Source organism: Schistocerca piceifrons, chromosome 2, assembly GCF_021461385.2.
Source record: "Schistocerca piceifrons isolate TAMUIC-IGC-003096 chromosome 2, iqSchPice1.1, whole genome shotgun sequence".
Lineage (NCBI taxonomy): Eukaryota > Metazoa > Arthropoda > Insecta > Orthoptera > Acrididae > Schistocerca > Schistocerca piceifrons.
The window spans coordinates 547,717,466-547,734,618 of record NC_060139.1 but is presented as its reverse complement, the minus strand read 5'-3'; the positions used below and the strand labels follow the sequence as shown (position 1 = coordinate 547,734,618).

Here is a 17,153-nt window from a genome sequence, read left to right as displayed (position 1 = left end):
ATCTGTTTTTAGCCATGAGATAGAACAAAGATTATTATTATTATTGTCACTCAGCCATTATATAATCAATGAACCCATGTTGAATCAATTAAAATGATATAAAATAACACATTGTGTCTCCTAATTCTCAAAACTGATTATGCTGCATAGTCAGTTATAAATGGTAGTTGTCACCGAGTGAGGTGTCGCAGTGTTTAGCACACTCGACTCGCATTTGGGATGATGACAGTTCAAACATGCATCCGGCCATCCTTATCGAGGTTTTCCGTGATTTCCCTGAATCACTTCAGGCAAGTGCCTGAATGGTTCCTTTGAAAGGGCATGGCCGACTTCCTTCTCTGTCCTTCCCTAACCTGATGGGACCAATGACCTCGCTGTTTGGTACCCTTCCCCAAACCAACTAACTAAATGGAAGTTGAAGTGCTAACATTTGTGACTAGTTATCATAGGCAGTTAAAAAGTAGCTGTGATTTAAAACAGAAAATTTGCTGCTCTTTATAACTCCATACTTTACCTAGTTATGGCTCTGAAAGATATTTATTTCTTATCTTTTTTTGTATTCTGTAAAACAGCCAGTAGCAGTAAAGTTATCAAAACAAAATAAAAATTGTAGGTTACAACTGTTAAAAACTTAGATTTTTAAGTAATTAATATTTAGAAATTGTATTTTGATTTTGTGCTACTGTGCCCTCTAGTACTTGGATAAGAAGTAATTTGACACATTTTCGATCAATTTTCTAAATTTAAATTTCTTCCTTTATATTTGTGCCTGAGAAGTGAATATACAGAATGTGTGTCCATATTGTCTATTCAACAGTCGTACAGTCATGACAGAGGTGGCCTTTTCTGTCTCTTTGTGGTGCTTCTCAGAATATTGTCTTTATTCCCTCCTTCACAAAAGTATTAATTAATAAATACAGCCTTATCACATACCTTATTTTATATTATAGGCCCATTATCAACACCTGGATGTGAAGCACTTGCTTTGCTACAAACAAGGGCTTTAGGCTCTACAACTGACTGGCCAGACATTCAGCTGATGGCAATGCCAATGGGTGTTTCTAGTGACGGGGGCATTCATATGAAGAGAGCGCTAAATATCAATGACATGGTAACAATAGTAATAGTCTTCTATTTTATTGAAACTGGCTTTAGGTTTCCATTGCTACACTACTTATAATTTACTTTCTTTGTTATTTCTTATCACCCAGATGTGCTTTTCTTACTTTTCATGTTTATGTCATTAATTACTGATCACTTGTGGCTAATTTGCCTATATATTAGTGATCTTAAGCAATTAAAAAGCAGGATCTGACAGTATATGAACAGTTTTTGCTTTACAACAGTCTGTTTGTCGTCATCTCTACTGATGTGGTAAATGCTTCAAAATGAAAGTCACTTATTATTGACATTAGAGATTGATCTTGTGATTAGATCAATCTCCCCACTCATCTCTTCTACTTTAGAATTCCACCTCTGGCCATAGTTAATGATTTCATAGTTTAAGAATAAGAATAAGAATCTTTATTAGCCATTCAATATTTTCTTATACAATGGGCTTCAACAATAAGTTTAATTACAGTATAAAGATGGTTATATTCTCATAACAACGTATATCTAAATCATACGAATGTTAGTGTAGTACAATAGCACACATTTGGAATTTTATATAGTGTTAATTTCACAATAAAAAAGAAAACATTATACAAATTTATATTCAGCGGGGAGTATTCATGTTAGTGACACTTTATCATTATCATATACATGTTGATAACACTATGTCATTATCCTAAGACATTGATACAAATATAGAGCACTCAAAATAGGTGTATGCCTATATGTTAGATATTGTTTTTCCAAATTTAGGTCCCACTACAGGCAGAGGTACCTTTCTCTATGTTGAAACAGCAAATCTGCCATATTACAATCTTTATATTCATCAACTGAGTAAAATGCTTTACCTTTGAGCCATTGGCCCAATGTTGTCTTAAATTTATTTTTAGGTACTGTTTGTACAATTTTAGGGAGCATATTAAACAGTTCGAGGCCTACATATTTATAACTATTATGTATCTTGGACAATCTAGAGTATGGCAGATCAATTGTGTGGTTTCGTCCTGTATTATGGGTGTGGACAGATGACCTAAGGGGATATTGAACTATGTTTTCTTTTACGTGTAATAAGCAATAATAGATGTACAAACAAGGAACTGTTTGGCATCTAAAAATTTATACTGAACTGGGAGAATTTCCCCAGAGCAGAATACCATATGAAAGATGGGGGTGGATATAAGAAAAATATGAATGCAGCAGTAAGTTTTGGCTGACATTATTCCTAGGCTTATAAAGTAGGAACATAGCACATGCAAGTTTAGAACAGACGTATATGATATGTTTATCCCAGCTAAGTTTCTGGTCAATCATCATTCCTAACAGTTTAACAGGCTTATTTTCTTTGTTTGATACCTTCAAATTAAAGAATATTTCCTCAATTTTTGTTTCATTTATGTATAGGGAGTTTGCACTAAACCAATGAACCGATTTTTCAAATATTATAATATTTTTTTCTCGTACAGATTCAAGGGTCTTTCCTGAATTGATAAAAGTTGTATCGTCCACATAGAGGACTGTTTTACGGGGTAAATACTGTGGGATATCATTAACATACACTACAAACAGGAAGGGCCCAAGTATGGAGCCCTGTGGTACATCTCTTTTTATTGTTTGTAGGTTTGACAGCCGCCCATTTACACTAACAAATTGTACTCTGTTGTTTAAGTAGGATTCTAATAATTTCAGGGTGTCCTCTTCCATGCCATAGTGTCTTAATTTCATGATCAAAGTACTATGAGATACAGTGTCAAATGCTTTCCTCAGGTCTAGGAGAGTAGCACAAGAGATTAATTTGTTTTCAAAGCCATCATATATATCACTAACAATATGTTCAACTGCTTTAACTGTGGATAGTTTAGACCCGAATCCATGCTGTGAGTTACTTAACAAGTTATTCCTCTCAAAATAGTGATTCATTTGTTGGTGAAAACAGTCTTCGATTATTTTAGATATTATTGGGATTAATGAGATAGGGCGATAGTTACTTGGATTTGATTTATCTCCTTTCTTAAATATGGGAATAGTTACTGCTATTTTCAAACAGTCGGGGAAAATCCCTTGCTGTAATATACGGTTAATGAGAGTGGTTAGAGGGGACAGAAGATCACTTGATAACTTCTTTATGACAAAGTTTGACAGACCACAGAAGTGCTCTGCTCTGAAACTACTTAGTTTGTCTATTGCTTTGCTAACATCATTTTCAGTTACTGTTGCCCAGCAGAATTTATGAACTACATTCTTATTTAAACCTAAAAGAGTTTTAACATCAAGCATGGCTTTGGGGGGGAAACAAATCTTGCTGTAAACTGAAATTAACAAAGTGTGAGTTTAAGATATCTGGGGCTAAGGATATAGCTAGTTGAGTTGTTGGTCTATTTATTTCACTTTTAATTACTTCCCAGTCAGCTTTACAACTGTTTCTAGATTTAAGAATATAGTTATCATTCGCCCTATGTTTTGCCAAGCTTATTTCAGATCTATAAATTTTTCTTATTCTAATGTACATCTCTTTATCCTTGCTGATGTTATGAGATCTGTCCTTAAACATAAGAAGCATAATCCTGATGCTGTTGAGGTATGGTGTGAACCAATTATTTAGTCTCTGTGGTTTATGAGCTTGGTTATTATTCTGTTTTTTTTACTAATCTGGGACAACACTCATCAAATATTCTTGCAATTTCCTGTATAAATAATTTGCTTGTGTTATTCACACACATATCTTTGTATAAGATGTCATTCCAGTTAACTGACCTTAATCTAGTTCTAAGATCTCTTATGTTGCATTCTTTCATAGGTCTAACAGTTTTGTGTTGTTCATCTGGAATGCTGACTGGGACTGCAATCCACAGACTTAGTCTGTAGATATTGAGCAGTCATCACATATATTCACTATATCTTTTATCTTTTCTCATTACACCCACAACCAATCAAAGAAACATGTTTGTGTCACTTGGGTTCAACTTTTTCCCTTGCTAGTATAGATCCATGTTTCAGCACCATATATGCCACTCTATGGACTTTTAAATATCAGCAGCATTTCCTTCCTTTTCTTATTTTGTGTGTCCACTTATTACACCACAATTTTTGGTGAATTTCTGAATTTTGTATTTAATGTACGAGGGAGGTAAAATTGTCAACATTTTCAATAAGTTTGTTATTAATGACCAGCTTATATTGCATTTGCAATGACCACAATTATATTTTTAATTAGTGTCTGTAATTCAAGAGTTTTTGTTATAATGCATATTCAGAGTTGTAATATATTGTTTGATTGTCCACAGATATGAATGCCTAAGTTAAATTGTCACTATTCATGTCATTGTAAAAACCAGTTGGAAAATTTTGTCTCATTGTCAAATGGTGTTGTCACTGTATAAATTGTATAAAATTATTGGCATAAAGCAGCTTTCTAGTACACCCACATACAAAAAAAATGGAAGGTTATTGTTTAACATCCAATTGATAACAAGGTTATTAGAGATGTCACACAAGCTCAGAATGCTTGCTTCAAGGAAGGTAATCAACCATGCCCTTTCAAAATAACAACCATGGCATTTGCCTGGAGCAATTTATGAAAATCAGAGAAAACCTAAATAGGATGGTTGGACATTAAAATTTAACGGGGAGAGGGAGGGGGGGGGGGGGGGGGGGGAGAGAGAGAGAGAGAGAGAGAGAGAGAGAGAGAGAGAGAGAGAGAGAGAGAGAGAGAGAGACACTGATAGTCTCATTCCAGCTAGTAAAGTCTCCAAGCTGTTTCACATTCTTGTGTGTCACAGATGAGAGGGTATCCTTCCACAGTTTTGTTAACTCATTTCCAATAAAATGAAATAATTCTTCCTTTCGTAACTGTTTGAAGAATATCACATTGTGCCTTGTATTGGTAGTTTTCCATTACCCGTTACCACATGCTTTACAGAAAATGACACTGTCCATTGTAGCTTTCAGCTGTTAAGACAGCTGTGCTCTACCTGCATGTAATTCCATTGCATAGAGAAATGATCATATGCACAGTGTGTATTTTTGTGACAAGGTCTTAATAGCATGTTTATGGATGAATAATATCCTGCTTTTGTTGCTGTTGTTAACAAATGCATGTATATATTTCTGATGATGTTAACCTTTTTGCAAGAGTCTTTGAAATTATACTGACACATAGGATAAGGCACCATTTTTTTTCCTAATGGCTTTTCATAATGGCCAATACACAAAAGGGAAAGCTCAGTATTATTGGCCCAATTTCACTTTTTCAGCACTGAAAAGATGAGTGGTACATTTGTTAGTGTCAGTGGTGTTGAGAAACAGCTGAAACTGCTAAAATTGAACAAATCATTTAGGAATAAACAAGACAATTCAACAGAAGGCAGAAATGCTGCATTGTCAGTAGATACACAAACAAAAGATACAGAGCTTTGCTAGCTTGAAATTCCTTTTACAAGCTTGTAGGAGAAACATGCATACATACACACACGCATTCATGCACATGCACACACCTGTCTCCCTACCTTGTGCTCATTCAACTGCCAGCTCTTTCCTGGCCCACGGTGAATGTATTGGGGTCAGGTGGTGGTGCAGGGTGGGGAGGACTAGTGGATTGAGAGAGGTGGGTTGCAGGGAGGGAAGGGGTTGGGGGGAAGCGTCTAGCAGTTCGTGAAAGTGTGGGGAGCTGTCTGTGGGCTAGAGGGGGGTGCAGGTAGAGGGGCCAGGTGGCAGATGGCGGGGCATGCAATTTCACAGACTAGCACGTAAGATGGCAGCACTCAACTAGCTGACACAAAGTGGCCAGGGGTACTGATACAGGGATGGTGTTGGTGTTCACACACACACACACACACACACACACACACACACACACACACACACGCACGCACTATTGGGAGGGTTGTGAGGGGACAGTGAGTTACCTAAGATTTAGGCCAGGGAGGTTACAAGAGTGAAGGATGTGCTGTAAGAACGGCTTCCATCTGCAGCTCAGCAAAGCTGGTGGGGTGGTGGGCATGATCCAGATGACACAGGTTGTGAAGCAGCCATTGAAATCTCACATGTTGTGCTCTGCTGCATGTTGTGCTACTGGGTGGTCCACCTTGTTTTTGGCAACAGTTTGTTGGTGGACACTCATTCTTGTTGACAGCTGGTTGGTTGTCATACCAATGTAAAATGCTGTGCAGTGGTTGCAGCAGATGTGGTATGAGACATGGTTGCTTTCACAGGCAGCCCAGCCTGGACTGGAGTAGGAGGTGCTGGGCGGGTGGATAGGGCAGGTCTTACATCTGGGTCTTCGACATGGGTATGATCCCTGTGGCAGGGTATTGGGTGTAGGAGTGGCTTAGGGATGGACAATGATGTTGTGGAGGTTGGGTGGGCAGCAGAACTTGGGTAGGATGTCCCTCATTTCAAGGCATGATGATTAGATAATCAAAGCCCTGATGAAGGACGTAGTTCAGTCATTTCAGTCCTGGGAGGTATTGAGTGACAAGGAGGGCGCTCCGTAATGGTTAGTTCTTGGGATTGATGTGAGGATCAGGTGTGTGTGAGGCCTTCAGCATACTGTGCGAGGGAATTCTCATCACTGCTGATGTATGCATTTGCCATGGGTGGCCGGGCTGTATGGGTGGGACTTTTTGGTGTGGAAGGGGTGGCAGCTTGCTAAGTGCAAATACTGTTGGTGATTGGTGGGTTTGATGTGGACTGTGGTGTAGATGAAGCCATTTGAAAGGAGGAGATCAACATCAAGGAAAGTGGCACAATGGGTGGAAGAAAACAGGTGAAGTGAATGGGAGAGAAGGTGTTGAGATTGTGGAGGAGTGAGGATAAGGTGTTTTGGCCTTGGGTGCGGATTACAAAGATATCATCAATCACCCAAGGGGTTCAGAGTTTTGGGAAGCTAGGAATGTTTCCTCTAGGTGGCCGATGAAGAGGGTGCCATGCAGGTGCCTATGGCTGTGCTACAATTTTTTTTGTATACTTTTCCTTCAAAGATGAAGTAGTTATAGGCTAGGATGTAGTTGGTTAGTTAAACGAGGAATGAAGTGGTGGGTTTGGAAACTGCATGGTGTTGAGAGAGGTAGTGTTCAAATACAACAAGGCCATGGGCATGAGAGAAGTTGATGTGTAAGGAGGCTGCATCTACAGTTACGAGTAGGGACCCAGGAGATAAGGGTGTAGGGATGGAAGTAGTTGGTATCTTTAATGTGCGAGGTTGGTTTTGGACAAGTGGTTGCAGATGTTGGTCAACAAGGGCTGAGATTCTTTCAGTGGGGGCACAATGGGGTGCCGAGTATTGTTAGGTTTGTGCATTTTGGGGAGCATGTAGAAGGTGGGTGTGTGGGCTGTTGTTGGGGTGAGAAGGGAGGTGGATTCTGGGGGGAGGTTCTGGGAAGGGCCTATGGATTTCAGCAGGGATTGGAGGTTCTGTTGGACTTCTAGGATTGGGTCACTTTGTCTGAGCTTATAGGTGGAGATGTCAGACAACTGGCAGAGGCCCTCTACCAGGTAGTCACTCTGGTTCATCACAACAGTGATGGAACCTTTATCTGCCAGGAGCAGGCAGTGTGGGGCAGTCCTTTCTTCTGCGGAAAGGTTGTTGTTCTAGGGGAGGGACCTGGGGAAGGATGAATAGATCAAATTGGAAGTTAGGAATTCCTGGAATGTGACCAGGGAATGGTGTTGTGAGTGTGTGGGAGGGTGACAGTTTGATGGTGATACGAATTGGGACAGGGAAAATTCAATGCTAGGCTCAGGTTTGCTTTGGTTGGCGGGTTTGATGGCAAAGAAATGTTCTCACTATAGAGAGCAGAAGATGGAGAGTAGGTCTTTCACAAGACCAAGATGGTTAAACCTGGGAGCAAGGCTGAATCTGAGGCCTTTGAATAGGAGTGAAACTACTGTGGGGCTGAAGATTTTGGTGGAGAGGTTAACAACAATGTTCTGAGATTGTTTTGATTCTGGATGTCATGGAGTGTTGGTAGGGGATTTGGAGAATGTTGGAGGTTGAAAAGTTCAGTCAGGCAGAGTCTGGGTGCTATGAGGGGTTGAGGAGGAGGAACACCGCGAGTAGGTTTGGGGTTGTATAGTGGTGCGCCAAGGTGAGAGTAGGATTTTAGCAGGCTGGATAATATGTGGAGGTTGTGTTTGGAATGTTGTTCTAGGTGTTGGATTGTCAGGATTTTAATTTGGGTGGTGAGGTGTAGGTAGTTGGGTTGCACAGTAACAGTATTTTGCAGAGGGAGTGGAAGTGGTTCAAGGATGCCTGTGCCATGGAGACAAGTTTTGTAGAACCAGGTTTATGAGCAAAAGGGACTGGCGGCATCTGAAAAGGTGATGGTCATTGTGGAAAAAGTGGTGGGATCCAGAAATAGGGATTTTTGCAGTTAGGCCATGTGGGGGGATTTTATGGATTGGGCAGCATTTAAGGGACAAGATATGGGACAGGGTTTTGGCCAGGAATAGGGAAACTTTTCTAAACTGATGCAGATAAACAAAGCAGGGGTCCATTGCATTGCCGGGGAAGGGGGGAGGGAACACTGGGGAAGGAAGTTGGTGTTGAAAGTGGCTGGTAAAGCTTACAAGGAGAGTTCAATAATGTTTATACGTATAAGGAGGGAAAGGATTTGTGTTGGGGTCAGGGGGTAGTATTGTGACTGACTTATATCTCATCTCCACATATTGTCATGCGCGCAAAATAAATTTGATGACATGTGATTTATCAACATACATAAGAGATAAAGAGGAAACAAAGACAGACAGATCAGGTGTGATATGTGAGGGAGGAAACGATTTTGTGTTGCTGTAAGTGTGTTATGTTGTTATCGGGAGTCACATGGCACGTTGCGTTGCGTGCGTGACCGTCATAATAGGTGCGACTGTAACTATAGGGTGTAACAAAAGTTGCTTGCAACCATGTGTGTCGTGGCTGTCACAGAGTGTGTCATAAAGGCAAGAGGGAAGAAACATAAGAGAAAGAAATGGAGGGACAATAGAGATCAGCTAGGTAAAGAAGACAGTAACGATGGACAGACAATATGAGGTTTAGATGGAAGGGAGCCACTAGGCGGTATAATAATGTATGAAAATTTCATTCTCAGTTCCCTGCCACAGGGATCATACCCTTGTGGAAGACCCAAATGCAAGACCTGCCCAATCCACCCACCCAGCATCTTCCTGTCCAGTCCTGTCACAGGCTTATCCTACCCACCAGAGGCTGTGCCATCTGTGAAAGCAGCCATGTCATGTACCAGATCCGCTGCAACCACTGCACAGTGTTTAGCATTGTTATGACAACCAACCAGCTATCAGCCAGAATGAATGTCCATTGCCAACCAGTTGCCAAAAACAAGGAAGATGACCCAGTGGCACAACATGCAGCAGAGCACAACACGTGGGATTTCAATGGCTCGTTCACAATCTGTGCCATCTGGACCCTCTCCATCGCACACCATCCCCTGTCCCAGTACCCCCACCTAGTTTGTGTCAGCTAGTTGTATGCTACCATCTCATGCCCTAGTCTGCAACATGGCATGCCGAGCTGTCTGCCACCTGCCCCCTCTATCTGCAGCACCAGCTAGCCCACATGTGGCTCTCCACTCTCCCATGAGCCTCTAGATGCTTCTCCCCAATGCAGAGCTTCTGCCTTTCAGTGAGTCATCTCCTTTATTCCTAAATAATTCATAATTCTCAACTAGAACTTTCTGTACAATAAAATTGAACAAATCTCCACATCCCAGATTCTGTACTGACTGACGGTAAGTGATAACAGCCAAACAGTATCAGGATAAAGATTTATTTTTTTATCCTACAACTGTTTGGCTGTTATCATTTACCATGAAGATTTTTAACAGTTGCTGCTTCAGCCATGTTTAAAATTTTGAGATTCTGTACGGAAACTTCCTGGCAGATTAAAACTGTGTGCCGGACCGAGACTTGAACTCGGGACCTTTGCCTTTCGCGGGAAAGTGCCCTTTATATACCAACATTTATAAATCTGTCTTCAATTAGTGAAAGCCGGCCACGGTGGTCTAGCGGTTCTAGGCGCTCAGTCCGGAACCGCGCGACTGCTACGGTCGCAGGTTCGAATCCTGCCTCGGGCATGGATGTGTGTGATGTCCTTAGGTTAGTTAGGTTTAAGTAGTTCTAAGTTCTAGGGGACTGATGACCACAGATGTTAAGTCCCATAGTGCTCAGAGCCATTTTTTCAATTAGTGAAATGTTATTGATTGGTGATGCTCTAGGACCAAAAGAAAACATTTTAGTTCACATAGAGTTATTGAAGTGCTTTAAAGAGAATATAGAAAAATACTCTTGATCACAGAACAAAATTAATGTGCTTGGTTAGGAACTTTTTCCTTTTGCTTAGAACACAAATGAAATGTTTTTGCATCAACATTTTACAATGTCTCTTACATTTTTCACTAATACGTATGTGTCTTTCATAATACCTTACATCATCATCAGGTATGTCACTTTGGAAAATAGTGTTTGTCAGATTTTAAGCCCATTTCTGAGTTTACTTATTTATTTATTTTTGTCATCCATTACTAGGATCCAACATTCTCTCCATCTCATTTGCAAGTTGTTGTTGTTGTTGTTGTTGTGGGGCAGGAAGTAGCGGAAAGAAGAGAAATAAAAAGAAATTAAATGACTAGGTGTGGCGGTGAAATGATGGCTGTATAGTGCTGGAATGGCAACAGGGAAGGGGCTGGATGGGTGAGGACAGTGACTAATGAATGTTGAGACCAGGAGGGTTACGGGAATGTAGGATGTAGTGCAGTGAAAGTTCCCACCTGCACAATTCAGTAAAGCTGGTGTTGGTGAGAAGGATGCATATGGCACAGGCTGTGAAGCAGTCATTGAGATGAGAGAGATCATGTTTGACAGCGTGTTCAGCAGCAGGGTGGTCCACTTGTCTTTTGGCCAAAATTTGTCGGTGGCCATACATGCGGACAGATGGCTTGTTGGTTGTCATGCCTACATAGAATGCAGCATAGTAGTTGCAGCTCAGCTTGTAAATCACATGACTGGTTTCACAGGTAGCCCTGCCTTTGATGGGATAGGTACTGTTAGTGACTGGACTGAAGTAGGTGGTGGTAGGAGGATGTATGGGGCAGGTCTTGCATCTAGGTCTATTACAGGGGTATGAGCCACGAGGTAAGGGATTGAGAGCAGGGCTTTTGTAAGAATGGACGAGTATATTGCGAACGTTCGGTGGACAGCAGAATACCACTGTAGGAGGGGTGGGAAGGACAGTGGACAGGACATTTCTCGTTTCAGGGCATGACGAGAGGTAATCGAAACCCTGGCTGAGAATGTGATTCAGAAACCTTCACAATATACTCGTCCATCCTTACACAACCGCTGCTCCCAATACCTTACCTCATGACTCATACCCCTGTAATAGACCTAGATGGAAGACCTGTCCCATACATCCTCCTACCACCATCTACTCCAGTCCAGTCACTAACATCACCTGTCCCATCAAAGGCAGGGCTATCTGTGAAACCAGTCATGTGATTTACGAGCTGAGCTGCAACCAACAAGCTGTCTGTCCACATGAATGGCCACCGACAAACTGTGGCCAAAAAACAAGTGGACCCCCCTATTGCTGAACACGCTGTCAAATGTGATATCACTCATCTCAATGACTGCTTCACAGCCTGCGCCATATGCATCCTTCCCACCAACACCAGCTTTTCTGAATTTCACAGGTGGGATCTTCCCCTGCAATACATCCTACATTCCCGTAACCCTCCTGGTCTCAACCTTCGTTAGTCACTGTCCTCATCCATCCAGCCCCCTCCCTGTTCCCATTCCAGCACTACACAGCCATCATTTCACCAGCACACCCAGTCTTTTAATTTCTTTTTTTTCTCTCCTTTCCACTACTTCCTCCCCCCACTCTCCCCACCTTCTCTCCTGCCCTCCGTCTAAACTGCAGCACTTAATTGTCCGCCACCCCCACCATACTATCCCTCCCTCTCCCCGCCCCAGCCTCCTCCTTACCCCTACCCAGTCGCCACTCCTACCATGCACTGATGCTGCTGCTCGCAAGATGGTTTCAGTTATCTGAGACTGCAGATGTGTGTGCAAGTTGCGTTTGTGTGTGTGTGTGTGTGTGTGTGTGTGTGTGTGTGTGTGTGTGTGTGTGTGTGTTTGTGTGTGTCTATTGCTGACAAAGGCCTTAATGGCTGAAACCTATAATTGTGTGAAACTTTTTGTTGTGCCTCTTGCGACTCAGTATCTCCCCTATATGGTGAGTAGCAACTTTCCTTCTCTAATATTGTTACATTCCATTCTGGATTTTCCATTGTTTGACAAGTACTAATTCATTATATAACACAAAGAAAGTTATATAAGAACTGAAGAAATGCTGAGGGGTTGACTGAGATTCATACTTAAAGCTTCAGCTTTTCAAATGATTATTTAGTTAAAACATTACTCTAAACATTGACAAATAACACCTTAAAAAAGCGAATTACTTTTCATGAAAGAACATAATAAAACAAAATCATGACTTCTTTACATTCTGTATAGAAGTAATACAGCATAAGCAAAAATAATAAGTTACCACATTTGAAATTGTTTGTGCAAAAATTTATGGAAACCTATAACTACATAGTTCTTCACAAATGGTAGAAAACATTTTGTTTCTACAGTTTTTCTTTCTTTCATTCTCTTTTTACTTAATAGATACATTTGACTTTTTTTCCTGCAACTATTACCATGTTGCTTTCCAGAATGAAAATTGTTACCATTTGCTCTATTGTGTTCATTCTGATGATAATTGTTTCCATTGTGTTTACTATGTTCCCTTTTGCTGCTATTATTACAGTGCCAATCTTGATTTCTACCTCTTTCAAAATATTTGTGCTTTGTGTGGTTGTACTTCACTGATTTTCAAAAACTCTATCTAATTTATCTACCTGTTTCAAAAACTGATTTATCCTACAGAACAGCAAATAAATTTTTTAACAAATGTAAAACAACACTCTCAGGTGCAATAGAAAATAAAGAGGGGAAAATGCTGTTTGGTGAAAACATGGTGAAGAGATCGAAAGAATACATTGAGGAGTTCTATGCCGGAACACCTCTTTCAGAGGAAGTAACAGGAAAAGAAGAGCAACTAGATGAAGATAACAAGGGATATGAAATTCTGCAAGAAGAATTTGAAAAGCTCTAAAAGAACTACGGGCAACAGAGCAACAGGTATTGATAGCATCCCTGCAGAACTAATGAAGAATGCTGGTGACAGCATAACAATGATACTGCTTAAACACATTAGGTCTATCTGTAACACAGGAGAGATACTAATATAATAGAGGGAAACATTCCAAGTGGGAAAAATATACCTAAAAACAAAGATGATGTGACTTACCAAACGAAAGCGCTGGCACGTCGATAGGCACACAAACAAACACAAACATACACACATCGACGTGCCAGCGCTTTCGTTTGGTAAGTCACATCATCTTTGTTTTTAGATATACAGGAGAGATACTGACAGACTTCCAGAAATGCATCATTGTTCCTGTACCAAAGAAGGCAGCAGCTACAAAATGGGAACAGTACCAAACTTTAAGCCTAATATCACATGCATAAAAAATGCTCATAAAAATAATTCAGAAGAGAATTGAAAAGAAGGTGGAGGACATGCTGAGTGAAGATCGGTTTGGTGTCAGAAGGGGATTGGGAACAAGACAAGTGATTCTACACTGAGACTCCTTATCGAAAAGCAATTCCAGAAAAATAAACCAATTTATATTGCCTTTGTAGACCTGGAAAAGGTATTTGATAATGTTATCTGGCAAGAGATGTTCACAGTTCTGAGGAAAAGTGGAATGAATTACAAAGACATCTGTGTGATACTCAGTTTCTATAAGAATGAGGTGGCAGTGATTAGGAACTGTCAGCAGGAACAAGAAGCAAATACTACAAAAGGGGTAAGACAAGGGTGTGCTCTCTCTCCCCTCTTATATTCAGTGCTTACATCTAGAAAACTATAGACCAAGTTCGATAAACTACTGAAGTGGGCTTCAAAAATAATGGGCAGAAGATAGACATGCTGTGTTATGAAGTGGTATTGCCATAGTCACAGTGGCAAAATAAGATCTAGAGGAAGTCCTCAGAATAATAAAAAGGATTCTATGCAATCAATGTGGAATGAGAATAAACAAGAAAAAGACTAAAGTGATGGTATGCACTACAGAAGCAGAATATGAACCTCTAAGAATGAGAATTGGAAGAGAGGAGCTGGAAGTGATAGAGGAGTTGACCTACCTGGGAAGCAAAATCACAAGGGATGGTAGAAGCTGGAAAGAAATTGTGAGCAGAATACAACAGGCCAAAATTGCTTTTAATCTGAGGAGGAACTTACTAGCAAGAACATCAATTGGAAAATAAACGTATCATGAAAGCTTTTGTTTGGAGTTTGTCCCTATACGGATGTGAAACACGGACAATGGGAAGAGAAGAGAGAAGAGGCCCTGGAAATGTGGTGCTATAGAAGGATGATGAAGATCAGCCATAGAGACAAAGTAACAAGAGGTGCTTAGAAGAGTACAGGAGGCTCATCCAGACAAGAAGAGACAAACTTATAGGGCACATACTAAGACACAACAACATCATTGGAACAATATCAGAAGAAGCTACTGAGGGAAGGAATTGGCAGAGGCGACCAAGGACATCACACATGCAACAGATCATGAGTGACATTGGATGTAACACGTACGTGGAAATGAAGAGGAAGGCAGACAGAGGAATGGCACTCCGCTGCAAACCAAATTCAGAGTTCAACACTAAAAGAAGAAGATGGTTTCAAAAACTGGTCTATTGTGTCATCTGGCCCATAGTCTAGGTCCCACTGTGCCTCAACTAGTAACCTCCTTTTTAAAGCCTCAATCTGGGTGATTCTAGAGGTTTGCTCAAATGAGCTAAGTTTTTAACTTTACTTATGCAAAACTGTTTCATGTAAATATGCCCTTCCCTGTAATTTGGTCCATTGAGAAATTCACTTTTTTTTCTGGCTTGTTCAGTCTCTGACCAAAATCTATCTAAAAATCCTTTCTCAAAATCTGCGTAGGTTGTGTTGTCATTAGTATACTGATTAGCCCAGCTTCCAGAAACAAACTTGATTTTCATAATATCACTCATATTACACACAAAATTATCTCTGCAATGTCACAGAAAATGTACAGGGTGTAAAGTACCTTCTTCTGTGAAGTTCTTTATTGGAATGTTTCAAACCATGGTACCAACATTGTTTATAAGATTTCTGTTGACTATATCATTGGACAATTCTTCAGCCTTTTTGTGCAGAACAGAAACACTACTTTCTAGTGTGCTGGTTCTCTTGTTACTTAATAAAACATTTTCTGTGAATTTGCTGTATGCTGTCTTCACCTGTTCAACAAAACTGCTTTCAACAAATACCAGTTTGGTATCAACATTAGTTTCCAAAGTCGAAATACAACTATTTACATTTTTGTCAACAGTACTTATTTCCCTATGCACTTTTTCAAAAACAATGTGGTTTTTTTCCTATCTTCGGTGATCTCATCTTTGACATTTTTGAATTCAGTGTTAAAATTAAGTTCAATTTCTTTCATTTTAGAATCAACATACTCTACTTGAACATCTAATCTACCAATTTTTTGATTGATATCCTTTAGTTGAGCTGTATTTCTACCTATACACTCCTGTGGAATGACCAAATTCTTTGAACTCATTCTTACTTTCTTGTTTATGATTTTCAAGTTGCTCATTAATTTTTGTGAACTGGTCATTATTCATTTGTATTAACAATGCCAACATGGTAGTTGTCATTATCATAATCTCATTTTACTAATTTACTGGATTTATCGGCGTCTTTTTCTGTTCTACTGTTTCATCAGTAAAGCTTTCCTGCTCTTGTTTCACAACACTACTTAAGTCTTCAGTCTCTGTATTACTCCCCACTGTTTCAGATTCTCATTCAATGACTGTCATTGTTAATGATTTTTCAGTGAAACACTTTACCAAAAAATAAATAAATAAAGAAAATATTTACAGTACTTAACTTTGCTGTTAGATGTTGACATTGTTAGTTGTTTACCTCACTTTTTATTTTTCATTCTTTACTTCTTCTTGCTTGCATACTCCTTTTGGTGCTGTTATTGCTGTTTCATAGCTGTGGTTCATATTTGGCCAATAATTCACATAAAATTTTCACAGTGTGTATACTTTTAATTTGCAACAAGAAAAATAGCCCAACACAGTATTACACATTTCACATTAGGAAAAGTAAGTTAGTAATTTGAGTGCCTGGTCAGATTTTCACAGCACTTGGCACACTGAGACAGTTTCACACTGCAGAGAGCAGTATTAATGGTAGAATTTGAATAAACAGTTTTCATAATACTCATCTTTTACTCATCTTCTTTGTTGTAAGTTGTAGGCTCATAGTCTATTTTGAAATGTAACTTTTTATATTGGACTTGAGGATGCTTGGCTTCATTTTGTTATATAATATGAACACTGATGGAGTTTCTGGTGCTGAAAACATATTTTTAGTCGTTTCACTTCACAATACCAGTCAACATCGACAATGATTCTGACGCAACAAACATAACTTGTACTCCTTCCTTGCACTTGCAACTTGTACCACTAATTCCTCAGAGACAAAGATTTACCTCTAACACCATGTAGCAATGAAAATACTGTCATAATTGATCTATTTGTGCAAAATCTTCTTTGAAACATACATTTCAAAAATAAAGTACAAAAAATTGTTTATCATTGCTTATCTTTTTAAGAAGTCTGTATCATCATCATAATTACATTAAGTGTTTGTATACATTGCGTTTATACATTTTTGTATAACTATATGGTGGTGGATTTCTGGGTTTTGAGTCTTCAACTTGGGAATCCAGTCATTTCATATGATCCATGATTGGTTGTACATTTATCCCATCATAACCAGTTTTGTTACAATGTACATTACATATTCCAATTTCTGTCTCTTTTGGGTAATTCTTTGATGGTGCATCTTTCTTCATGTCTGAAGAGTGTATACT

At 39.6% G+C, this 17,153-nt stretch overlaps 1 protein-coding gene across 1 annotated transcript in view; it reads left to right on the top strand.

Annotated features, from left to right (window-relative positions):
- Window positions 1-17,153, top strand: part of LOC124776735 (glucose dehydrogenase [FAD, quinone]-like) — a 203,366-nt gene that overhangs the window by 170,249 nt on the left and 15,964 nt on the right. Inside the window, exon 8 of the mRNA XM_047251855.1 lies at window positions 951-1,111. Coding sequence (XP_047107811.1) covers window positions 951-1,111 — 161 coding nt within the window. The remainder of the gene's footprint in view (window positions 1-950; window positions 1,112-17,153) is intronic.